The sequence below is a fragment of the Hemibagrus wyckioides genome, linkage group LG05 (genome assembly GCF_019097595.1).
Source record: "Hemibagrus wyckioides isolate EC202008001 linkage group LG05, SWU_Hwy_1.0, whole genome shotgun sequence".
Taxonomy (NCBI): Eukaryota; Metazoa; Chordata; class Actinopteri; order Siluriformes; family Bagridae; genus Hemibagrus; species Hemibagrus wyckioides.
Genome location: NC_080714.1, coordinates 22,581,514 through 22,608,456, shown reverse-complemented (window position 1 = coordinate 22,608,456; position 26,943 = coordinate 22,581,514). Strand labels below are relative to the sequence as shown.

Genomic DNA, 26,943 nt, shown 5'->3' with positions numbered 1-26,943 from the left:
ATAAGGAATCCATTAAACAACTACATTGTCCTGTGAAACCTCCAGATAAGTTGGCATTCAAGTCACATAACAAAAAATAGTTATCCCTAAATAGCTTTTTGTCTTTCTTTCTTTTCTTTTCTTTTTTTTTTTTCGGATGATGTAAAAAGATGGCATGAGACAAAAAAAAAAAAAAGGAAAGGAAAGGAGCCACTGATTCTATCCATTTAGGGCAATTAGGAATCTACAGTATATGTGTCAAAATTAGTCTCCACTCAAGGATTGGAGTTTATAAAGACATTCCATCCTTCATCCAAAATAAAAACAAAAAAGCCTAAATGTCCCCAATGGAAATGCAAAGTGTTTTTTTTTTTTTTTTCTTCTTCTTTCATATTGCATGTTACACAGATGTCAGTAAAAAACGGTATTTGTAATGATCTAGCATGAATCGTTTGTTTCAGTCAAATCAATTATTAACACTGACTGAAAATCCAGTCAGACTAAATATAAAAAAAACCAAAAAACCAAAAAATACAACAATTTACATCGAGCTAGAGCGTTCAAATTCCGCTTTGGCACACGTTCATACCATCTCATCCGAAAGTATTGGAACAGCAAAGGCGATTTCTTTTTCCTTTTGCTCTACACTGAAGACATTTGGGTTTGGGATCCAAATATTACAGGATTTTAGACAGATCAGAATCTCAGCTTTCAGATACTGTACTGATTACATCTAGATCTGTTACACAACCCATTTTTCAAGTCATCAGAAATGTGGACAGTTGTTTCTTGTTGCTCAGGTGTGTCCTGATAGAATGATGTTTAAATAACAGCTCTGAACACCTACTCTGGGTTTGAGCCCTGGGTTTCACCTGAGTGTTAGAAAGGGTAAACGAACACGAAGAACAGAGCGCTCTCGACAGGGAAAAGAAGGAAAAGCCACTGCTCAAAAAAAATGAAGCGTATCCTATAATACAATCTGGAATGTCCTGGAAATGAAAGAAACCACTGGTGTACTATCGAATAAGTCATCCAAGAAAACAACAGCAGATGACGACAGAGGTGAATTTTCAATCAACCATCTAAAGAAGACACTGACAGCTGAAATACTGAGGCCATACCAGAAGATGCAAACCAATCATCAGCTGTAAGAATCAAAAGGCTGGACTGGAATTCAAAGAAACACAGAGATGGGCCACAAAAGCCCTGAAACCAAGATTTAACCATACTAGCTAATCTATGAAACATGGTGGTGGTAGAGGCATGGCTTGGGCTTCTGTCAAGCATGACTGCTTCTGGAACAGACTCACTAATCTTTATTCATGATATAACTAATGACAGAATGAATTCAGGAATTTACAGAAACATTTCTTTTGCCAAAATCCATCCATTTTCTATACCCGCTTTATTCCTAATTAGGGTCACGGGGATCTGCTGGAGCTTATCCCAGCACACATTGGGCAAACAGCAGGGGTACACCCTGGACAGATCACCAGTCCATCACAGGGCTACATAGAAAATCATATGGGAGGAACTTCATCAAACAGCAAGACAATGACCCAAAACAAACTGCCAACTCAACAAAGGAGGAAAATCAAGGGTAAAAGTGGAAGGTTTTTGATTGATTCACCAGACCTTAACCAACTGAGCAGCTTTTCACCTCCTGAAGAGGAGACTGAAGGGAAAAACAACCTAAAACAAACAACAACCGAAAGAAGCATCATAAGAGACGAATGTAACCGTTAGGTGATGCATTTTATTGCCAGTACAGTAAATGCAACCGAATATGAAGTGTTCTTTACTTAAACACTTTACTTTTAATACCCAGTCCAATAAAATTAGCTGATCTGCCTCCAAAAGTGCCATGGTCTAAGTTTAGATGTAAATCTCAAGAAATAAAAGCTGAAAATCTGATCTGTTGTCTCATATTCATCCCCAGTGTCTAGCAAAAACAAAAGAATTGATGATCCCAATTCTTTCCAATATTTCCAGAGGGGACAGGATATATATATATATATATATATATATATATATATATATATATATATATATATATATATATATATATATATATATATATATATCACATCTTTCCAAAGTTATGCACATAATCATATGTTGACAGCTTATAAAAACACATCTAATCTGATCTGGTTGAATAAAAAACAAAACAAAACAGCATTACAGTGTGCTGCCAAATGTAGTGATATACTTTTAGACACCAAACAATCCTCTGTACTGGCCTTTTTCATCAACTGACAAAAAGAAATATTCATCTCTTACACTTGAAAATGAGGAAAATACATTAAGGTCAATTTCCAGCCAGTAGGTGTTTTTTCTTTTTTTCTTTTTCTTTAGTGCAGCAAGAAGATAAGAAACTTAAATAAAAAAGTTTATTAAGGCACAACCCTCTGGCCAAGGGACTGCTGTTTCTCTAAAGAAGGAAAACACACGAAAAAAATCGGATTTCTTCACTCCTCCACACAAAACGATCTCGCAGGAGATGTTTATAGATGGGTCCTTAGTATACTGGATAAGAATAAAACATTCTCTCAATAAGAGTTCTGTAATACAGCAACACCATCACCATTAGGGATGATAGAATCATTTACAACATGGTAAGAACAACAGTATGTACTGTACAGCACAATAAATACATGTAAACAGACAGAAATGAGAAACCACTGAAAGCAAGGAAACTGGCTGAGGATCAACAACTGATGGAGAGGAAATCATTTGGCAATGACAAGAAATAAATTAATTAATAATAATAATAATAATAATAATAATAAGGTTGGGCTGTTTCTAAAGGTAGGGTATTTATACATTTTGTATAAAATGGTCTTTGAACATTTGATGACATTACAGTTACTGCATTCTAATCGAAATATCCTCAGACTTGCTCACTCATCACCTTCCTGCTGCTACAGTTGGACTCGATTTCACCGTGCTACAAGCACAGAGATGAAAAGAAGGATAATATATTAGAAAGGGGCTCATAATGGCAAACGCAAACTGAAAAAGGTGTAAGGGTGCGGGGAAATGTGTGTAAGTTTCAGCACGTAGTCACATTAGTGCTGATCGCCCTGTGATCATTTGAAACCAGAATGAGGAATGAAGAAGAAGAAGAAGAAGAAGAAGAAGAAGAAGAAGACTGGCCTTCAGCCTTAGGCTCATCTTAACCAGCTCTAAACGGTGAATCTCTGGCTTACAGAGAAAAGTTTGATCTGCATGCCTGGCACTGGTGCTTCGGATCTGACCTGTTCATTCACAGTCATCTAAAAAAAGATTTGCAGCTAGAGGGATTTTGCTTGCACAGAGATGAGTCCAGAAGTCTGAGACTACTAGTGGAAATGCTTCTAATTCGCATTCTGTTTAACTCCAAAATACGTTGCCATCAATAATCAGCACGAAATGTTGACACGCATTTCCGAATTTCTTAGTAATTTATCCGTCCCCTTTTCTGCTTGACACAGCTGGCACAGACTCCACAAGTTTTATTTAAACCCTGATGATTCATGTTAGATCGGATGTCTGATTTAAATGAATGCCGTCTAAACACACACTTCAATGGACTTTTGTATAGAGGAGTTGGCAATTTGCTTATGTTTAATTAGTGATCTAGGAATCCTTTCAAATAATGAATACTCTATTTCTATTGAACAGTTCCTTTGTTTGTTTTCAGTTATTTGTAGTTATGAATGAAAACGAAATAAATAAATAAAAGATTTTCAGTGTGGTCTCAGACTTTTGGGTCTCATTACATATAGACAGTATGTCTGAATCCTAAATGAATTTCCAGAAATGAACATGACACCAAACTGTGCTGTTTCTCGTCACTGGGGTGGTACCATCAAGGGGACATCTTTGGACTTTTAGTTATGTGACATTAAGTACCAGCGATGTACTGAGAGTTGTTTAAAGATACACTACATAATATCCAGGTATAAGTTACATACTGATGATATCATCCCAGTGACGAGAATGAAAGTTGGATATTGCTTCATACCATATGTATTCATTAGTATCAATATGTGCTAATGACTACATGTTAAACGTAGTGTCTACACTCGTCATCCACTTTATTAGGAACATCACGACACCTGATCAACGATGCAATCAGCCAATCAGGTGGCGGCAGGGCGATGCATAGAATTATGCAGATGCACGTCAAGCGCTTCAGTGGAGTTTACACAGAATTGTGCGAAAAACAAAGGACACTTATTGGATGTTTTTTTGTTTTCACACAATTCTGTGTGGTGTGTTGTTTTGTGTGTGAAATTCTCAGGACATCAGCAGGTTCTGAAATACTAAACATCCCTGCCATGGGTCAAGTCACCGAGATCACATTTCTCACATGTTCCTAATAAATTGGTCATTGAGCGGATATAGAAGTAAGCGGTAGAGAGACATTTAGGGGTCAGCTTACGTCTTGGCAAACAGAAAAGTGTTTCCACGAACAATGAAAAGCCTGACAAAAGAGTGAAACAACCTATCATTCGATTCGCCATCTCAAATCTGGCCTGTTGTTGAATCTTTAGCTCAAACTTTCCAACACATTTATAGATGAAGCTTCTGGTTTTTGGACAGGCAACAAATTCTTAAGGCTTGTCTAAGCAACATCGAGAAAATAAACAAAAAAAACAAAACAAGACGATGATTAGTGTGAGTTATTACGTAACTGAAGGCCTGCACCGAACGGAGCACTCTTTCTAATAAATAATGAACAAAAATGTTATTCCATAAAGACGCCACATAACACTTAAAAAACCTCGACAACAAGAACAACGACAAAAAAAACACTCTTTGGCAGTCGCCGATTGTAATATTTTTTTTTTTCAGTTTGATTTCCTTGTGCCATGAGTCATTTTCTATTAGCTTTGGTAATGAGTCTATCTACACTAAGTACTGCAAATAAAGTAGATCTAGACTTTGAGGAAGAAATAACATTCAAATTGTGTTGTGAATGTCTACCAGCCGCATGTGTCTCCATGCAATGAAGCTCCCACCAAACCAAACCACAAGTTGGAAAATAAAACCCCAAAATAAAACAGATGGTCTGATGGGTGTTTTTGGCAAATGAAACCGAAAACTACACGAATATCTTGTTTTAAATTCCACCTAAAAAACAGAAATATTACCAAAAGACAAATGTTTGTTTCAAATGTGTGCGTGGAAAAGACTTTCCTGAGTACAAAAATGGGTAAAACGGCACTAGTCATGGCTGAAATATAAAAAAATAAAAAATATGGATGATGTCAGTGACGGTGAGAAGGAAATGAATACACACTTACGGATAGATGTACAGTACACACACACACACACACACACACACACACAAAAAAACATAAAAATATGAAAAACCCTACAGCTTATCCATAAATAAGTGGCTCTCATGTCTAGTATAAAAGAAGTCCGGATGCTATCTCATACTGTGTTACGTATTGGCAGTGTCCTGCTCTTCCTCATCCTCCTCTTCCTCCTCCTCCTCCTCCTCCTCTTCCTCCTCCTCTCGTTCCACTAAAACGCAGGGTTCTGATATCTCGCCCTCTTCCTCTCTCTGCTCCTCTCCTACCTCCTCCCCCTCAGTCACCTGTTCATCCAGGGGGATCTCGGTACACTCCGAGTCCTGTGTGCAAAGGGTTTTAGAGTCACTGCAGCTGTTCTCGTCTTCTTCCTCTTCCTCCTCCTCCTCCTCATCTGGAGGGCTGCCGCTGTCCTTCTCCGTGTCTGATTCTCCGTCCTCCTCCAGCGTGAGCTCGAACTGGAACTTGTCGTGGGTGGTGTTGCGGCGTCCCTCTGTGTTTGTGTCCAGTGCGGGGGACGGGCTCTGTGGGATGGTGCTCTGGTACCACTCCCTGTTGTCTTCCAGAGTGTCCAAGATGTCCTGGGCATCGGGGTGCACCAGGTCTGCCCACGTTTCCCACAGCGGGTGCACGATGTAGTCGATGAAGCCCACCTGGAGGAGAATGGAGACAATTCAGTCGAATTATCTTGAAGTCATAATGTCTATTAACTTATCTTGTCTGCCTGCCTGCCTGCCTGCCTGCCTGTCTGTCTGTCTGTCTGTCTGTCTATCTATCTATCTATCTATCTATCTATCTATCTATCTATCTATCTATCTATCTATCTATCTATTTTCCAGTATGGACTTCTTTCTTTATTTTTTTTAACGCCAAATTTATCATTAAGTTGAAAGTATTAACAATGATAATGGACTCCTATAAGACACGAGAGAAATGTGTTTATAGAGAGAGTCATAGAGAACAAAACTGGCTGTTCTCTCTGGATAGGAATAGCTTTAGTCTCTCAGTCAATCAATCCATCACAAGCCAGTCATGGGTGGCTATAAGGTATCAGCATCAGTTGACAGGTGAGAGCTTACTAGTGGGTGTGAATTGGCATTGACTAAAAATTGCAAGACCAAATATAACTGGAAGCCGACTGTCTAGACGGTGATGCCTCGGCTGCCGACAAGCCTGGACAGGTGAGACATTTGAACTCGACCCTGTCTGGATCAATTTCAGAATCTATTCAGTTCTTCTGCTGGAATACATGGAATGTAAAGTCCATATATTCAACCACAATTTCTTGAAATATCACGCTAATGAGAATCTCAGACATACAGACAGACAAGCCAAAAACGGAGTACAATGTTCCACAGGTCAGCAGTCTGTTACCTGGGATTTCTCGACTGAAGCGTTGTGTTTGTCACACATGGGGCTGATCTCCATGCCACGTTCCCTCTCGCGGTCTCCCTGGCTGAAGAACTCCTCCATGATGCGGTCCGTCCACTGGCGGTACAGCTGCAGCGGCTTGGTGGGGTTACTGAGGTCTGCACAATGCACCATGTTCTGTAGCACCTGAGACACAAAATGATGCTTCCTTAGTGTCCTAAAGTTTCTAAACTTTCTAAACTAAAGTTTCTAAGTCCTAAAGATAACAAGCGGTATCATGCTTCATGGCTATTCCATGACAATAAATGGATAAAATATATGACATGTCATTCTTTAAGTCATTGTTAGTGCAAAGTTCTGTGGTATGAGAGGAATAAAAAATGAATGGTATGAGAAACTGCAAAATATTTAACGTCAGGGTGTAACAGTGACTCTTCCCTTTGGAAGCATTGCATGTTATCAACTTGTAATAGTGACGGCATTTTTACAGTTATCACACATCTCAAGAAAAAAATGAAATAGCCATGTCACATATACATTACAGCACAGTGAAATTACGTTCTTTGCATGTCCCAGCTTGTTAGGAATTTGGGGTCAGAGCGCAGGGTCAACCATGATACAGCATGCCTGGAGTAGAGAAGGTTAAGGGTCTTGCTCAAGGGCCTAACAGTGGCAATTTGGTGGTGCTGAGGCTCAAAACTCTCGACCTTCTAATCAACAACGCAGAGCCTTGACCATTTAAAATGAGAATCTAACCACTACAACTACTATAAATAATCCATTAACTACAGTGAAGCTAACAGGAAAGTTCTGTCTGAATGTCTGACCCAGCTCATGGCTCCTGAGAGTTGAAGGAGAGTTGTGATCCATCACATTTATGTCATGTATATGACGCTGCTAGTGTCACGTAGATAACTTACCTGTATCCTGTCTGAATAATTATCCAGCAGCAGAACTCCAGAGCTGGTGACTTTTTTCGTCTCCACCATGGTTTTCAGATCTGCCAGTAAATTCATGTGTTTCGACATGTCCGTCGCCAGAACCTGCACATGACCCAGAGCATGCTCGTTAAAAAGCCCTTTAACCGGAATGACAGCACTAATAATGAGACGAAGTGCAGATAAATAGCGTGTAACTCACAATGTCGATGACCATCTTGCGCAGCGACTGTCTCTGTTTCTTGGTGAGGTTCTGGAAGATGTCACAGTTCTCCTCCTGCAGCAGCTTAAAGCCCACAGCCAGGTGATGGTTCTCCAACACAGACGAGTCATTATACATCAGAGCCAGCTCAGAGTCTGAGGAGGAAAATATTCATCGATTACTTTATATGCATTCATCTTATAATACATGCGTATGAATATGTATGTGTGTGTATGTACAGAGGGATGACGATGTGAAGGGAAATCACAGGGCTTTGGTTAATGCTGCGTATTTTTTCCTGCATTTCTATCCTGATGACTTCCAGGATGACTCTGCCCCCATCCTGAGTACACGCTGGTTCACTGAATGGCGTACTGTGTAGGAAATTTATGTAAATCATATGTTATGGCTATCACACTGACCAGATCTCAGCCCAGTTGATGTGGGATTTTGGAGCGATGTGTGAGACAGCGTTCTTTACCACCACCATCAAAAACACCCAAGTGAGGGAATATCTTTTTGAAGAACACTATTCATCCCTTCAGAACAGCTCCACAGAGGTGAAGAATCTACGCTAAGACGTACAGCAGCTTTCTGTGGTTCACTTTAATGTTGTTTTATTTTTTCGTCCTTTACATTGTGACCTGCCTGTATGTGTGGACATATCTGTATCTAGTCCGCTGTGCTCGTCCCTGAGCAAAAATAAGTTCTCCGAAACTTCACACAATCTATTTGAGTTACACAAAGGACAAAAAAAGCATATAACATTTCAAATTTAGAGTGGTTATTCCAAGAATGGTAGCTTGGAGTCCATACTCGGTTTATTTTTAGAGGACAGAGGCAGAGACACAAATAGATAATGGGTCATGGTGACAATATCTTGACTGATAAGCCTGTTCACACTCTTGTCAGCTTGATGTGCTGTGCTGCTGGCAGGGGAGAACACACGACTTACTAGTGTTAATGAGGAACTGGTTGGAGACGCCAGGATGATCGACATCGTGTATCGCGCTGGCAAATATGGCAGCAAGAATCTCTAAATCTGTGAAAACTGCCTATTGAACAAAACAGAAGATGGGGAGAGGAGAGAAAAAAGCATTTGTTTACTTGGCTAAAATGACACACTTTCTAGTTTAGATATTTAATAGACAGAAATGCAATCAACAGATAATCAGCGCAATAGTGTGTTACTACACCTCCTTATATAATAAAGCTATTTAACTAAACACTCAGATTGTTTACGTGCACAGAAATATCTGATACTTGCAAAAACACACATTTACGGCCACTTTGGTCTAATAAGATCTCACTCACGAGTGATTTCTTTTCACAGCATCACTACAAGTAACCAGTCTACTAGATTAGCTGCATTTCGATGTAGTTTAATTCAATGCAAATTACGTTTCTTCAAATTCTCATGATTGTATAACTTAGAGACTTAAATACTTCCGCTAAATGCTTCCAAAACTCCCGAGTGATGTTGACTATAAGCTGGCATGTTGAATGGGATGGATTAAAACTGGAGAGTGTTGTGTGGTACCTCGAGAGCAGGGCTGGAGAGCAGCACATGAGTGGACTGAGTCACGTCGGCAGCGTGGATGTTGTTGTGGTAGGCAACATCGCTATGGTAATGGTCTTCTAACGTCATCAGGTACGTTATAAAAGTGTCAAGTGGAATTTTAAATGTTTTTAATAAGTCTCTCTCCTGTAAGGTAGCAAAAAGGAGAAAAAGTACATGAACACTGACCAAAAATCAAACAGAAACCCCAACAGAAACAATATTTATCAATGGTACCAGTTGGAAAAGTCTCAGAAATGAAACAACAAAAAGTTTTTTCACACCTGGAATATTGTGTACATCATAACTGTTAAAGGTCTGTTGCCAGAGAACTCTGTGACTTTGAAAACATTAAGGCCCCATTTGTTCACATCTTCAAGCTCCTGAAATGGAAAAGAAAACAAAACAAATGTGATGCTTTATTTACTAAGCACTGACAGTATCTGCTGTTGACGATATAATGTATAATTCCCTACAGTGCATGAGACACCTGGGGTTATCCATCATCTCCCAAACAGATTCAGTGGCATACAAACAAAGCTAAACAAATCAAACAAAAAACAAACAAATAAAAATGTAATTGATTTACATTTTTATTTGTTTGTTTTTTGTTTGATTTGTTTAGCTTTGTTTGCTAGCCGAATCTGCTACTGAAAAAATCAGGTCATAAAATGTTTAAATGAGCAGCTCAATGTATGAAGTGACTTCACCACATGCCAGTGCATTCATCATTTCTCTGCCCAGTGATGCTCACTCACTCAACCCCCCCCAACACTCAGTCACCCACTCACTCTCTCTCTCTCTCTCTCTCTCTCTCACACACCCACCCACACACACACCTTGGCCAGTGCTTCCTCTGTGTCTGTCTTGACTCCGAAGCGAGGGATGTTGGAATTTGTGAGGCTGGAACTGTGTGTGAGCTTCTTCACGCCGCTGATCTGGGACATCGGCCGCTTCTTCTTCTCTTTGTCCTTCTGTGACTGTGGAGACGGCATTTCCACTTCATGCTGCTTGTCTGCCAAGGCACCCAAACACACACACACACACACACACACAACGTAAACATAAAGCAAAAATAGATCACATTGTTCCATGTCAAATTTTGGATATTAATGGGTCAACTAATCAGGTTTAACAAACACCAGGTTCAGATTTCAATTCCTTGTTTGCCTTGTTTGAAAATGAAAAAATATCTACTAATTATTTTCTGGATATGACCCATAATAAAGCATTGACACTAGCACTAATTTAATTTAATGATAAAATGTAAACACCCCATGGCTCATGGCATTATAGCCAGGTTATGAAACTATGTTCATGATTCTTGTTACCACTTACCTAAAAAAGTATTGGAGATGTACTCAGACACCTGGTTTCCAGAGCGGCTCATTTCAGACAGGTGGGTCAGCTCTCGGTTCAACATCCTCTTGAACTGAGAAGGCACATATGTGCAGAATTAAAACATGGGCACAGACAACAGTTTTCCAAACATTTCTAACATGAACAACCTAAACAATCACAAAACATTAAAACTGCTGTTGAAATGTCACATGTAAATCGCTAGAAATAAAATTGCCATCTTAAAAAAAAAAAAATCCTCATGCACTGTTCCTTGTCCACCCAAAGCAAGATAAAAGACCAAAAGAAAATTCTAGAAAATTCCGCCCTGTGCTTAAACCCTGTTTGGCTCCAGATGGTCTGGAATCTCAAGGCCGAGTTTCTCAGACAAGCCATAACACATGGAGACAGAATCCGCTCTATCTCACCCTTAGAAAAACGAGGTCACAGTGACACACTCAGTCACGAGGTAGGAGGCCTCGAAAACACGGCCAAGCAATGCAAGACTACATGGGCAGCAAGACAGAAAAGGCAGAGCCTGACACTACGCAGGACGAAAGACAATGTCAAATCGTGTTTGGGCACAGAGGAATGAGAACCATTACAAAAGATTTACACCACATAGAAAAACTGTGTGGGAAGTGAGACATGGAAATGGCAGCAGCGAGGATTTGGCTAGACACTAGCAAGACAAACAACAACATTTGTCAGTACATTTAGAGTCATTATCTGAGAAACAACAGCAGTTGTGAGAGAAGCAATCAAAAGAGGTCATTCATTCACAACCCTACAAACATAATCGCCAGCTCACTAACTCCATCAATCAATAAATCAGCTCATTTACACATCCATGCATATCTCTCTCTCTTGCACTCTCTCTCTCTCTGCATACTTGTCCCTAGGTAGGATATTATCATTGTCATAAAAAGCCTTGAAAGTCTTTCACAAAATTCTGTCTATGTATCAGTCCATCCATCCGTCTATCCATCTTTTTGTAATTTGTATCTGACCAATATAATTCTAAGATTATATCTATTTCTGTGCCATTACAAAACCTTGCATCTCAGACATACTAATTTATGGGAAAAGGACAAAAACCCTTCCTTTTTAACCCTTTATACTCTCAGGGCCTAATGGTGGGTCAATCAAGACTCCTCACTACATTCTTCAATAAACAACTCAATTCATTCACATTTCTACGCATCTGTCTGTGTAGGTATATGGTTCTTAGAGTATATCTATGTCTGTGTCACAAAAAAATCCCTTGTATCTCCGACGTACTAATTTACAGGAAAAGGGGAAGAAACACATTCTTAACCCTTTAAACTGTCAGCGCTTGATGATGGATCACGACTCGTTGTTAAATTCACGAGGGAACCTTTCTTTGTTTATGTTGAAGCTACAGATGATGCCAGTACATCTGTTTCACAGTGTTATATATATTATAAACCTTCCATCAATAATGCGGATATTTATAAGAAAGGAAAAAACAACCTCATCATTATTAACCCCTTAAACTCTCAGTACTTTATGACATGCCCAGATTTAAATCCCTTAACCTTTCCTATTAGTTTCACTGTATAATATATAGTAAGTCATACATCTAGATCTCAAGATTTATAACAACCGGCTCACTAAATTCTTCACCCAATAAACACATTCACCCATCTATTTCCCAGTCTCTCTCTCTCTATATAGATACATGACCATCTGATTGTCTGTAATTTATAGAAAAGGTAAAAATCCCATATTCTAATCTGCTTAAACTCTCAGGATATAATGGTGGATCCTACTCTTATAACTAGTGCATACCTTTCCTGAATAATTTTGAGCAGTCACTGAATAATGTGCTTGAAAAGAGGTCATACATCTCTACATGCATAACAATCAGCTCAGTAAATACATCCATCAATAAATCAGTTTATTTACATATCCAGTATAATAGAATATATAACCTAGAAAAAAGTTTTATATATATATATATATATATATATATATATATATATATATATATATATATACATATTTATATATATAAATATATATATATATATATATAAATCTAAGTATAATCAAGCATTCTAACAGAAAGGTTTTAATATTATACAATGTTAAACAGAAATACAATGTTTCTTGGGAAATTTAACCAGGTCATATATCAATAATTTTGCAAACACTTATTTATACTCATTATTCATGTCAGTGTGAATACTGAGTTTTCATTTGTACTGAATTTTAATTAGTAACTCAAACTAAATGGTTTCTACGTGCATCAGTGATATAATGTACATGTTTAAGCCACAACCTTAAAGACTGAAGGCTTGATGAACTTGCAAGATTTTGCTGTTGTTCATTTCTGTTGGTTCATTTGTTCTGAAATGTTCACACCATGTAAAAGAGAGCCAGTGCTTGAAAATGGTGTCAGTACAAAGCAGAAGAAAAGTAAATCACCGGGTTTTAACAATCACTCGAAAATAAAAATGGAACCCTTTATTATGAAGCGATACGCCAACATCCGGCTTACCTTTATGTATCCCCAAGAAACAGTAAGCAAGTAATTTGCCTCAGGCATTTTGAGAAGCAAGCTTGTCCGTATAACAGATAAAACTGCACAGCTTAGCTGAAGAGATGAAAATGGTAGCAATGCAAAAATATCATCAACGTATTATGACTGAAATATTCCTCTTCATGCGTCCACAGTAAGCTAGAACCCCGGCACAGTCCAGACGTTTCTCCGGACGATCCAAGACATCCTTCCTCAGTGGAACCTGCATTTATCACTTTTACAGCTGGAACAGATTCCAAGTAAAACACACAAACGAGGGAGCCGATAGCATCTTTCTAAGCACACAGCGAACTCAGAGATGCTCACGCCTGAGAGGCAGAGAGCCCTCCGTCAACAGCTTCCAAATAAGGCTCTGTTTCACACCATCATCATTCAGGTGAGAGCGGCTCACACTGCAGCCCCCGCTCACTCTCCGACCATCGGGCTGAGTATACTGCTCCAGCTTATTGGTCAGACTGAGGTCTATGCAAATCTGAGAGGCGGGATCTGTCTCTTCAGCCCTGCCCCCCTCTTCTCCGGAGCTGGGCGGCTCAAAACGAACGCTCGGAGCAATCCCCATGATACCTGCTCATAATCAAATGAACATGGAATACTGTATGTGGGGGACTGTGCAGTTGTGCGATGCTGCTGCTTTGTGTGTGTGTGTGTGTGTGTGTGTGTGCGTGCATGTCAGTTAGAGTGAGGTAATCAGCACGACGTGCTGAAACGTAGGTATTGTCTCATCCTGGGGTAATAAATATTCAGCGAAAGGAGAAGATTCACAAGTCTCACTCATGTGGGGAGTCAGAGAGCATATGTGAGAAGCTATTATGATGACGTCGCTTAAAGAGACTTGCTCTATTCTGTGGTAACATGAAGGCACTAAAGACAGTTCTCATTTGTCTTAGTAAAGTCAGAACATCTTAGAAGCTGCAACTAGGAATTTGCACAAGCATTTCTAATACTCAATTTGGAACTTTAATAATTTAGATGACTCCCATCCTATATAATAATTATGGGCCATTGTACCATAAGAACCAGGCACTTGTAAAAGAGACTTTAAGTCTGTCTATAACGTACAAGCTCTTAAATTAAAAACAAAACAAAATAAGATTTTTTTAACCCAGGTTCTACTCAGACCTTACAGTGATTAGTTGCATTTTTCCCCTAAACCATGTCTCATAAAATCCATTACAATTTAGGCCACCTTTCTTTTTTTTTATATATATATATAATCTGATACCAAGTAATTGCATACTCATGAGATGTAATTGAGCGCATATCCACTTTACAGTGCCAATATCAGTGGGCATTCAGCACAGTGCATAATATACAGATACAGGTCAGGAGCTTCAGTTAATGCTCACGTGAAACATGTTTGACTCACAACGGCGGCATGGTTTTTGATGCCGGATGGGTTGGGTTGAGTATTTGGTACTGGGTAACACAACAGTCTCTAGGGTTTATACAAAATGGTGTGAAAAACAACAGTTCTGTGTGTGGACATAACACGTTGATAAGAGAGGACAAAGGAAAATGGACAATTTTTTTTTAGATGTCAGGAAGGATCATGCAGAAATCACTGACCCTTAAGGTGAATGTCCTACAACAGAGGAAGACCACATTAGGATCCTCTCCTGTCAGAAAAGACTATCAAACGGAAACCATCAGAAAAAGAACAGGTGATTTTTCTTTCTTTCACCGTCAGGTTTGCGCGAGTCTGTGCCCACGATTGCCTCGGTTTCTTGTTCTTGGCTGAAAAGAATTGGAACCTGATGTGGTCTTCCGCCGTTGTAGCCCATCCACCTCATTCTCCTTTAAGCTCTCTCATCAACAAGGGGTTTCAGCCTGCAGAGGCTCCTCTCACACGATGTTTCCTGTTATTTTTCACAGCAATTTGTATCAAAGAGATCACACTTTTTCTTCATTCTGATGTTTGATGTAAACAATAACTGCAGCTCCTGACCTGTATCTGCATGATATCATGCACAGTGCTGCAGCCACATGACTGGATGATTAGATAACTACATGAATGAGCAGATGTACAGGAGGTTCTATTAAAGTATGTGTGAGGATATATACATATACATTATTATAAATATCATAACTGAGTAATTATTAATGAAATTTGATGGAGTGGATGAGGTATATACACGGGGCTGAGGTTGTTTCTGGAATTTGGTTCTGGATGATGGAGGAATGGGTGGATGTGTTGATGTATAGAGGTGTTATAAAACAGGGTTTTACAAAATTCACTCAATGCTTTTTCAGAAAGCACTTTATCCAGGTCAAGGTTGAGGTAGATCCGGAGCCTAGGCCAGGAAGGCTGGGTATGAAGTGAGAATACACCACGAATAGGATGCTAGTCCATCACAGGCTCCATTTACCAACACATTCATTCACACTGAGGGGAATTTTAGAGAAGCTAAAGTAAATAAAATCAAGTCTGACCTTCTTCCTTTTCTTAACTACAGCCATTTTCACTGCAGTTACAGAACAATATACTTCAAGCTGTGGGCTTTTAGAAGAGATTCTAGTTTGCTTAGGAAGACGTACTCCTGTCCTGTCCATATATCCATAATAATGTAAGAATATTGTGCATGTGATACACTGAAAGCCCATATTTGGATATAAAGCATGACACCTAACCCTCAACTACCATTAGCACACAGTGCGTGGGATCCGATTATTAATTAAGGCAATGACCATGAATGCAAATCCTGTGATAATCAGCTCTGGTCTTTCAGTTAGTCCCAGAATAGTTCCTTCCAATAGTGTGGACAGTAGAGGAAGAGGCTGAAAGGGTGACGTGGGATTATTTCACACTTCTGCTCCCTCAGAGACGACGGCAGAACGCTGCCTCATTTACAGCTTTCCTGGAGCAGATGAGCCAGTCATAATCGGGCAGTGTGGGCTCATGCGGACACACGCTTGTGTTGTTTCTATTGTCGATATGTCTGCAAGGTGTTAAAACACTCACTCTTGGTGGCGAACGGAAAAAGAAAAAGAAAAAAAACCCCCAAGATGTGAGCCAATTTTTAGCTGTGATTTCTCTAAAAAGGTTTTCTTCCTGTAGACTGAGATCTAAATAGAAACTCTATTTTGAATGTGTGGCATTGCTTTAAAAATAAACACCACAAAGAACTGAAAGTCCATAGATACAGATTTTACGTAATAATGTCAATGAAATATTTATTTCATAACAAAACACTTTCCATGGAGAGGAAATGTGTATGGAAGGTGTATATTATTAATGTCAGCATCTAAAAGCCTGACTTTTATAGCTTTTACACACACACACACTACAGTCAACCTCACAATTACTAATACCCTTTATAAGCAAGGTTAATAAACAACAATCACATTTTTTTTTTTTTACAGGTTTCTCTAATACGTGGCAAAATTACTGACACCCTTAAGGAGAATCTAAAATAACTGCGGACAAACTGTCATTCTTTTACATTCTTTGCTCTCAGTCTCCAGGAATTCCTTCAGCACCTTTGCTCATTATCTATTTCCATGGAGCATAAATATGAGGTTGTACACAAATTGAGCAATATTCTAACATATAGAACAGGACACAAAAACAAAAAACTAAATCTCACAGAATTGCCATTTAATTCATTCTTGGAGTTGCCAAGTTCCTTTTCCTTCTCTATATTAGATGGCAAATTTTTTTGGAAAAGACTATTTGCTGAAAGAACAGGAGAACGTTTGACCGCAAATAAGGAAAAGCTATTAAATCATGTTTTACATTTTATACCTTGGGTCTGTGAAAGTGACTATATATACTGTATTTTTGGGGTTGGTGGATCTAAACATGGATGCACCTGACAGAAAGTTCGGACTTGATTCATTCAGCAAGATAATAAACCCAACCACAAATCAGTGTTTTGTCACAGACATCTCAGTCTCCGGGTGTGAAACATAGTCAAAACCTATAGTGTGAATCAGAGAGAGCATGCACATGCAACAACCTGAAATATAGAGAAGCTTAGAGTTGTTCCTCATGGAGGAAGACCAAGACCATGAACCAAGATGTTTTTGTAGTTAAGGAAGAGACTGTTATTTTTGACAGGCTTCAGCTTTCACCAAATATGTACATGAGGGAATGTAAAAAATATTTACACAAGTTTTCCTTGTGGAAGGTGAAATATACTCATAGCCATATGTGTAAAATGTCACCCACATGTACATACAGTCCTCTGCAAGGTCAATTCTTTTATAATAAGAATTATATATAAAAGAATAGAAGAATAATTTTAATAATATACAGTATTACAAGAATAGCATTTGCTTTACAGTGAAGTCCTTTGGGTTTGAAATAAAAAATAAACAATAAGGCGACAGATCAGAATTTCAGCATTCATTTTCTGATATTTATATCTGTTTGTGTTAAACAAGTTAGAACAGGTCACCTTTGATGGGAGACCAGTCAATCTTTAGGTGCGCAAAAGTACTGGACAAGATAGTAAGTTAATATTTGTCTGTATATTCTTTTGCTTGCAATAACTGCATCAATCTGGCAACCCAGTGACATCACTAGTGCTTTTCCATGCTTGGACCACAGCTTTTTCTGAGGTGAAACGCATGCTCAATTATTCAGTGTCTGGTTGTTATTACACTGATACTTTCTTTCTTTTTGGGACATTTGTCTTGTTGGGACATTTTCATGTGCGATTACATGTGCAATAATCAATAACGGGCGCAATAGAAATTATGGGCCTTTCATACACATTACAATTTCACCATTATCTTTCATGCACAATACAACTTCACCGTTATTACCTATTAAAATATTATCACCGATTTACAATCCCTGTGTGCAATATTACAGTTCTAACCTTATTATTTGTACAGTATTTAGACAGTATCTGTAATTATTTATTTTATTTTACGGTTTCTTTTTACTTTTCAGATTTCTCCTTGTATACAGTGTGTATTTCTTTCTTTCTCTCTTCCACTTTTATTAGAGCAACTTTAACATGGCAAAGCAATTCCCCCCTGGGATTAATAAAGTTCTTTGAATCTTGAGACTACCAATATTTTGATCACTCAAAACAAGAGGTTGTTTAACACATAGATGTACACAGAAAGAAAATGAAAGCTGAGATTAAATCATCTTATATTCATCTTATGATCCTAAACACAAATGGCTTCACTATATTCCCTCAGTGTTTAGAGGGAAAATCTAAAAACTCCCATAACTGTGCTAAAGTTTCTTAAGTGGAATACTAAATACACTTTTTGAGTACCAAACCTGAACTCTCAGCTAAATAGTTCAGGGCTTTTATTTCAGAAATGGCACCAGTGTCCACAGAGATGGATAAAAGTTAATAAAACACTGAAAGGCTGGCATTCTGACAGGCTGGCATTCAGAACTGTGGTGTAATTAATAACTTGAGGGTCTCTGGTTCAATCCTAAGTGCCTCCCTGGGTTCTCCAGTTTCCTTGGACATCCCAGAAACATGTCAGTAGGTCAATAAGATATTCAGACTTGCCCCTTGGAGTGAATGTGTGTGTCCATGGTGCTGTGCAATGGCCTGCTCTTCTATCTGGGGTGTATTCCTGCTTTTTAGGGATAAGCTCTGTATTCACATCTACCCTGACCAGGATAAAGTCGTTCTGAAGATGAATGAAGGAAAACCAAGCTTTTTTTTAATATGACCTCGGCACATCCACACTTTTCTATCTTCCATAATTCCACTGTCCATTACTTAGAAAACAATTCCAGAAACACTCTTAGTCCAGGGTACAGTATACACATTACTCATTATGAGGCTCTTTTTAACAACATATATGTATCTAAACACACACACACACACACACACAAAATTAGAAAATCCTAATGTGGTTCGTCACTTCATAACCAGTTAAAGTATTTAATTAGGAAACATAAAGCACCAATAAAAACTGACACTGATATTGGCACTGTATAGTGGATTTGTGTTGTGGTGCTGCTGCTGCTGGCGGGCTTGAGCAACAAAGCAAGCTGACAGGCCTTGTGTGTTACCATGGATACATGGGGGGGGGGCAGTCGAAGTGGAAACAACAAGACGTGAATGCTAGGTGCCCTTACACTAATAGGTGACCACTTCTGTAAGGTCCTCGGCTGTGTACGTGCAGCATCAGTGACGTGTTCTAGGCATTGGGATTTTGAGCGGCGGTGTTGTGGCGCAGCTGACTGGCTGGGGCTGATTAGCATGCTGCATGTGTGCTAAGACCCTGATGGAGAGTGTGAGCATGCTCAGTGCAGCAGACAAGCGATTTTTGCTTCCATCGTTGTAAACACTCAGAGCAAGGCTGGGGCTTACAGAAACGGGGAGCTTCACAATGCGGTGCGGCATGGCACAAAAACACACACACACACACACACACACACATACACACATACACACACACACGGCAACCAGATCTTGAACAGACAAAATGTGCTGTGATAAAATGAGGTTATTGACAGATAACATTGCTGGTCCAACAATGTGTCACCAGGGACAGTGCATTAGGAAGATCACAAACCAAGTGCACCAATGATGTGACTGAATGAAGGGTTACACTGAACCTGTTAATGGTTTAATAAGACATTCCCAGGAGTAGGCCTGTGGGAAACTGATGAGTAAAGAAGGGACTCAGAGTCAGAGACATGACAACAAACACTGAAAGAGAGCTCAGCCTACCAAAACGAATCTCACCGGAACCTTTGACACCTAGACCACTCTGTGGCATCATAACCCCCAGATGAAGTAAAGCAATAAGGTTGCTGTCTTACCTTGTTAGAGGCCATCTCGCTGACCGAGTGCCGGGTCTGCAGGGTCTCCAGCTGGTCTAGGCACCAGTCGAGCTCCTCCAGCGTCTCGGTGGCCAGCTTCTGGTAGGCCTCTTCTGCGGGGAGAGAGGGGAGTGAGGGGTCAGTTCTGAGGCCCTTCAGTGGACTAGCTGAGGCTCCCAGCAGAGGGCCCAAACGGCCATACAGCGTCATGTTGGGGTGTCCTGGCTGGACGCATGGGTGGTTCTTCATGCTGTGCTCAGACCCTCCACGGTGAACGTCAAGGCTCCCAAATTGAGCCAAAAAACACACTCCCCAGTAAAAATATACAGAAGCTCAGTCAGAATGGTAATCCTCAAGTGGCAAAGTGAAGCCACAGGCCACAGTCGAATCTCATGGGAAGAGTATATCCCTAAAGAAAACACACAAAGGGGCCACACACGCACATAGGGCAAAACGGACACATACATTCACACACACACACACACACTCAAACACACACACAGAGCGATGTATCCAGTGATCTAAGGTCCAGTGTGCTGTTAAGCGCAGAGCGAGTGTCCCAGTGCTGGAGTAGTTTGCTGCTTGTGAGCAGGCCCATCTCTGCCCAGCAGCTCCTGCTTTACATCCACAAGCTTTACATCCATATAAACCAGCCCAGAACAACGGCTAAAGGCATGATGTCTGAGCAACACACAGACATACACACACATGCACACACAGTGTATGAAGGGCTGTCGCCAACAGATGACCGGTCTCTTCTCTGTCTCTAGTCTTCCAGCAGTAATAAGGGATAAAGAGCCAGAGAGAAAAAAATGTCTGTCAGCTGTGTGTGTGTGCTAGCGTGGCGGATGCCCTGTGTGTGCGGGGGGCGGCCGTGGCGCGTCGCTAGCCGAACGTGAGCAGATCTTCCCTCTAAAACAGGAGCCTGAAGGCTGCCAGTGCTGCGCCGTGGAAGGAGAGAGCAAGCTGCAGCCAAACCATGGCTTGGAGTACACCGGATTCAACGAGGAGGGAAGAAGAGGAAGAAGTTGCTGCATACAATGCACAGGATATGGTTCTATAATTATGCTCAGATGATCAAAGCTGAATCCAGCTTCAACAAACGTGATTCATTAAATTAGATAAACAGCACTTAAATGGAGCCATGGTGTTCCAGTTGCAAATTTTAGACTAGGGAAAATACCATAGCACACATGATCGACTAAACACTCCAGTTTTATCTGAAACAACAAAAATAAAACAAATATAAATTCTTAATTAAATGTGTTAGCTACACAGTGTAAGATCTAGGAATGGCTGAAAAAGGAGGACACCTGAAATGCATTTTCCTCCTTTAATCAAATAACCTCTTTGGGGAGTAGAGAGATTATGACGCATCACGCATGTGCAGGGTTTTTTTTTTATTTTTTATTAAGCCATCAGCCCATTATTCTGAAGACTTTTAAATGCATTTCTAAATCCACTCGAAATTCAAGTCGTGACAAGTTCTCCTTGATCAATTCAAATGAAACTGTGGGATACTTCCTTTTTCTCTAAAAAGCACTTATCTGCACCATTTACACAGTTAGGTCTGTGTCATAGTGAATTGTATTAAAATGATCCTTGACTCAGTTTGGGTAAGAGTGCTTATGAACGGTAGTGCACGTAATTATGTCTAAGTTGTGAGCCTGAGACATGAAGCACATGTTCACTCATCTAACAAAGCTCAGATTATCCCTGTCACTTTCTTTCCTCCTTCCTTCCTTCCTTTCTTCCTTCCTTCCTCTTTCTCTTTGTCTCCCTCACTCTGCTACGCAGGACTGGGGTGCCACTCTCTGAAAGGGACTGCACTGACGTCAATGGCATTCTTCTCATGCTTAGTGCGACACCAGACACCAGCGCGAGCGAGGCCACTGGCTCCGTGGACAGCAGAGCTGCTGCCATAATCTGGACTGGATCATGACAGTCTGGATCAGGGACTCTGAATATACTACAGCGTATACACAGAGTGTTCAGCAATATAACTGTAGCTGTAGCATTACTAAGCCCTTATTGTTACACCTGATTAGAATACTAGAAATTAGAAATTATATTTACACTAATTTCTTTTGATGCTTGCACTGGAACTAGGGTGTAAGTGACACAGACGTTCATTACCTGTTACAGAAATGGTCGTTGTAGCTCTAGTTCTAAAAGACAGATACCAGAACCAAACCTCTCCTGATTATTTGTGCGAGTTTAGAATTAGAGGAAAATTTTGGGAATAATTCTTTAATAATAGCCTAGTGGTTAACGTGTTCGTTTATGAAGCTCAGGCCCTTAGAGACTGCGGCTCATAGCCCATGTGGGCCTCAGGCAGAGGCTACTGTACATATATATGCTAGTAGCAAAATGCTGGGGAATCACAAACTGTGTGTGTATATATGTCCATACTATAAAATATTACATAAAAAACTAAAAAGTTTACTGTAACCTCTATGAATAATTTATTAAAATGATATATCGTTTATGTTAGCTACAAGTTGGTGCTTCAGCTTAGTTAACTGGGTCATGATGGCTAAGTTAGCAAGCTGATTTTAGTTATTTTTCTTTTAAAAGAGGGACTTTTCCAGCCTGTCATTCTTTAAGGCTGCAGCTGGACACAGTTGGACACAGAGCGTGACCCTCCTGACCTAATCACTGTGCTCATATAAGCAGAGGACGCTGACATTGGATTGGTGCTTGATGCCTGATGCATATTCGTCCACATCACAGATCCTCATCTCTACTTTTTAATGTGCTATAAATAGCCTGAGGACCATAAGCTAATCAATACAATGGCAGTTGTGTGATAAATCGATGAGTCCATCAGTTGGCGGAGAGCCGTTTCTTATCACAGCCTTTTGTCTGGCTTCTGGTTTCAGGAGAGATTTTACAGCACTTATTTTAGGCATGCATGCAGGACAAGGTTTAAAATCAACACTTTTATTGCTTTTAAAGTGATCAAATATTCTCAGATATCACGGGGAACAACGGTTTCATCACTCGCTTGTAAACCTTTGTGACATTTATCCTACTTCAGGCGTATTGATCGAGTGACCCTTTACTTATATAGGAACTGAGCAACTCTCATGCAAAATTCACAAACTGCTTATATGCTTTAGACTTTTATCACAGTTTCCCTTCATGTATATCCTCATGAAACAACTCCACATATATAATATATAATATATTATTTAGCAATTTAGCAGTAAAGTTTAAGTTAGCTTTTAATGTCTCTTTACTAATTTGATTATTTTATTTTAAATACATCTATATACACTATATTGCCAAAAGTTTTGGGACACCCCTACAAATCATTAAGTTTAGGTGTTGTTTTTCAGGGGTTGGGCTCGGCCCCTTAGTTCCAGTGAAAGGAACTCTTAATGCTTCATCACCAAGACATTTTAGACAATTGCTCCCAACATTGTGGAACAGTTTAGGGCTGACCCCTTCCTGTTCCAACATCACTGCACACCAGTGCACAAAGCAAGGTCTATAAAGACATGGATGAGTAAGAGAGGAACTTGACTGGCCTGCACAGAGTCCTGACCTCAACCCGATAGAACACATTTGGGATGAATTAGAGCGGAGACTGTGAGCCAGGCCTTCTCTTCCAACATCAGTGCCTGACCTCACAAATGTGCTTCTAGTGGAATGGTCGAAGATTTCCATAAACAAACTCCTAAACCTTGTGGAAAGCCTTAAAAGAAGAGCTGCAAAGGGTGGGCCAACTCCATATTAAATTCATGTGCATTTGAAGGGAGATGTTCCAAAACTTTTGGCAATATAGTGAATTTTATTTTCGGTTTCAGTTAATTATTGCTAGACAAGAAGGTCTTAGAAAGTTTATTGTGGCTGAAAACACTGCAGACATCATCGATAAAACACACACAGTCCCTTCTAACAATGTCAATACTGTGCGGAAAAACAAAAACGGATATTAACGTGTCCTTTATATTTTAAGGTGTTACAGTTACACAGTGCGTACAATTTTTCTAGTCTTCATGTAAACATGTTTTAATTCAGCTTCAGGCGAATTAAGATATAATTACAGCTAAGAGTTTCTTAACTAGCAGCATTTATATCTAAATGAACTATTCATAAGGTTATAAATAAAAAAGTAATAAAGACTTTCAGAAGCTGATATTGGTTTAAATGAATCAAGGAAGCCCAATACAGCATGTGTATTAAAAATTGTTTATTCCATCTGAGAATAAAAATAGGCTTAGAACTCTAATGCAAAATAGATCTAATGATCCTCTAATGCATTAATATGCTTTGCGGTGTTTAAATGAAAAACTTCATAACTTTCAATAATTACTCCCACACACCTGAACTTATTTTAGAGTATATTTATGTATAGTATATTTATATTTAAAGGTAGTTTATTGGTATGTAGCCAGTTATTGTTGAAATTTGAAAAATGATATGTGTCTTAATTAATGCACTTCACTGACATTCTATACAATGAATCGTCGCTTATATACAATTATCTCGCTGCTCATCATAGCTACAGCTGTAAATAATGTTATATCCCAGTGCTGGAGAGTTCTCAGTTCTGATTGGTCGGAAAGTGTTGATTAATTTCCTATAGCGGCAGCTCAGATGGAAGTTCTGGCTACATGACAAATCACAGGTTTATATTAATGCTGTTCTTCTGTTAATTTCTACAGCAACGACTTATGCACAAGGAATTAAATAGCGGACACTCGGATTATTTAGATTTGACAATTAACAGATTTGTTTGTTATACAACAAAAAAAAAAATCTATAGATTTTGACATTGCTTCAATGGAAATTACTTTAAGAAGAATGTATCTTTTATAATGGAAGGAGACTCCAGTGTCACAGAATTAACTGTCAAATGCTTTGGCTTTTTTTTTGTCTTACCCCCTTTACGAGAAGCTGAGCTGAGGTGTAATGCTGTAAGAAATAGCAGTGACGTGCGGTTTGGCCGAAATTTCATGACATGAGACGTAACTGTAAATGTGTTTCTTGGGAACACCGCCCTGTTGCTGAGTCATGTAACGGAAAGATTTTTAATGCTTTTTCCCTTGTAGTTTCAGACTATATCTTTCTCAGTGATAATAATCCTGCTACTGCGTTATTAAAGTACTTTTCCTGCAGTGGGCCTGAAATGTGCTCAGTTTTTCCAGTGATGAATGAAGTGAGTTCAAGCAGCGGGACTGAGAGAGGAAACGTGTGAAACACTGCAGCAGCATGCGACGTGAGGTATGGTGATAAGGAGGGTGTGCAGATGTGATAAACTTTGAGCGGCTCTGGTGTATTCATGTTGAAAACCCGGGTGCTCTCACACTTCCTCCTAATTTTAAATTTCAGACTACACATCTGGCCAGGAAACCGTGCATACTATTCATCATGGCGATAGATGGACCAGAATTGTTTCTTGCAAATTCCTTACACACACACACACACACACACACAGGGGAAAAAAAAAATGGACGAAGATACCCCACCTGAGTACGTGGTCTTTGTGATTGGGGGAGGGTTACACATTGGTGATCTCCTGATAGAAAGAATAAAAAAAATGTAAGAGGACACATAACACAAAAAAAACATTGCATCACTGAACTTTAAATCCCACAGAACAGAACCACTCTAAGCTGCTTATTTGCCCTGGACACCATGAACATGTCGGTTCACTTGGAAAAGGAGCTACAACAGACTGGAACCTGTTCATGAAGCTTTGTTTATCTTATATCCTTGAGCTATGTGCTAACAACGAGCAACTGGCTCCAAAGCTGCAACTTTAGTATAAATAGTCCTCCTTCCCCGTTTGTTTATTGAGTCATTATCAAAAGTTCAAGTGGACTCATGCTTACATTTATCCTGCCAACAAAAAAAAGTAGCAGTGGGTCCGGTTATTCCAGGATCAGGGTGCGTGCAAAAAATTGATCAGTCGATCGATTTGCTTACTTGTTGGAGGCTCGCTCTTGTTGTACATTCGTCAGTGCTGAAAAATTATTCCGTACAGTCCTTAAGCTAGCCAGGACCTGAAGGGCAGGACATGACAAAACATGATTCAGGATACATATTTGGTAACAAATTGAATTTTCAGCCAACATGTGAATATTAAACTACTGAACTACTACTAAACTACTGAACTAAATTCAGACTGGATATAAAAAAGTAGGAAAAACATGAAAACCTGAATGCAGTGGTGCTTTACAGTAGAGGAAACCTATAAACCTAGTGGCTTACCTGTGCGAAAGGGGTAACGATCATGTCATCTCCATGTCTACAGGGTGGAAAAAAAACAAATTTTACTGAGTACAATCATTTATCAGCAAACATTCATGTGTAACTGCACACAGGAACTGCTATGCATCATCTAGACATTACATTTAAATAAGGAATTGAATCAAAATGATTAGATACACTTTAAAGCACAGGTTCTCAATTTTTTTTGCAGCCAGGAACATACAATATTTATTACCTTTATCCAACTATTTAAATATTATTTACACGTTATTTATTCCTAAGCCTTCCACACTAGGTTAATTATAGACTACTTGTTTTTATGTTATCAAGGTTTGGATTAAATACACAATTCATTTCATGCAAATACCTAAAAATACTTCTAACATCTCGACAGTTTGAGAACCACTGCTGTATGGTACACACTATATCAACATGTGATGTTCTTTAGTGTTTCTGCTCACATGTCACTAGCGATGGAGGAGTTTCTAGACATGGACTTTGGTGAGAGGTCATAGTCACTGTCGGAGCGGTACAGGAACGACTCCCTCCGCTGGCTATGCACGAAGTTAGCCTGCAGGATGAGACCCGAGCCAGGGCTGGCCATCGGGTCCAACGGGCTGCGTCCTGACGACGTTCCATTATCCACATCGAAACTGCAAAAACACAACAGCAGTGGAGTCAACACTCTGAACAAAGTTTAAACCTACAGAGTTTG

The 26,943-nt window shown here is 39.5% G+C and overlaps 1 protein-coding gene across 7 annotated transcripts in view; it reads right to left on the bottom strand.

The window, feature by feature from the left end:
* Positions 1 to 107: 107 nt before the first annotated feature.
* pde4d (phosphodiesterase 4D, cAMP-specific) overlaps positions 108 to 26,943 on the bottom strand; it is a 160,167-nt gene continuing 133,331 nt past the window's right edge. For 6 of the 7 annotated variants that reach the window (XM_058388765.1, XM_058388764.1, XM_058388766.1 and 3 more), the window contains 14 exons: positions 26,690 to 26,881; positions 26,229 to 26,265; positions 25,944 to 26,020; positions 25,484 to 25,533; positions 20,007 to 20,119; positions 10,693 to 10,786; positions 10,194 to 10,369; positions 9,639 to 9,737; positions 9,337 to 9,501; positions 8,752 to 8,851; positions 7,797 to 7,951; positions 7,577 to 7,699; positions 6,660 to 6,842; positions 108 to 5,938 (listed from right to left, as the gene is read on the bottom strand). In XM_058388765.1, the coding sequence (XP_058244748.1) occupies positions 5,417 to 5,938; positions 6,660 to 6,842; positions 7,577 to 7,699; positions 7,797 to 7,951; positions 8,752 to 8,851; positions 9,337 to 9,501; positions 9,639 to 9,737; positions 10,194 to 10,369; positions 10,693 to 10,786; positions 20,007 to 20,119; positions 25,484 to 25,533; positions 25,944 to 26,020; positions 26,229 to 26,265; positions 26,690 to 26,881 (2,086 nt within the window). In that variant the 3' untranslated portion in view covers positions 108 to 5,416. Of the gene's footprint in view, positions 5,939 to 6,659; positions 6,843 to 7,576; positions 7,700 to 7,796; positions 7,952 to 8,751; positions 8,852 to 9,336; positions 9,502 to 9,638; positions 9,738 to 10,193; positions 10,370 to 10,692; positions 10,787 to 13,216; positions 13,683 to 20,006; positions 20,120 to 25,483; positions 25,534 to 25,943; positions 26,021 to 26,228; positions 26,266 to 26,689; positions 26,882 to 26,943 lie in introns of those variants that run through there. The other variant, XM_058388768.1, reaches the window with a different exon arrangement.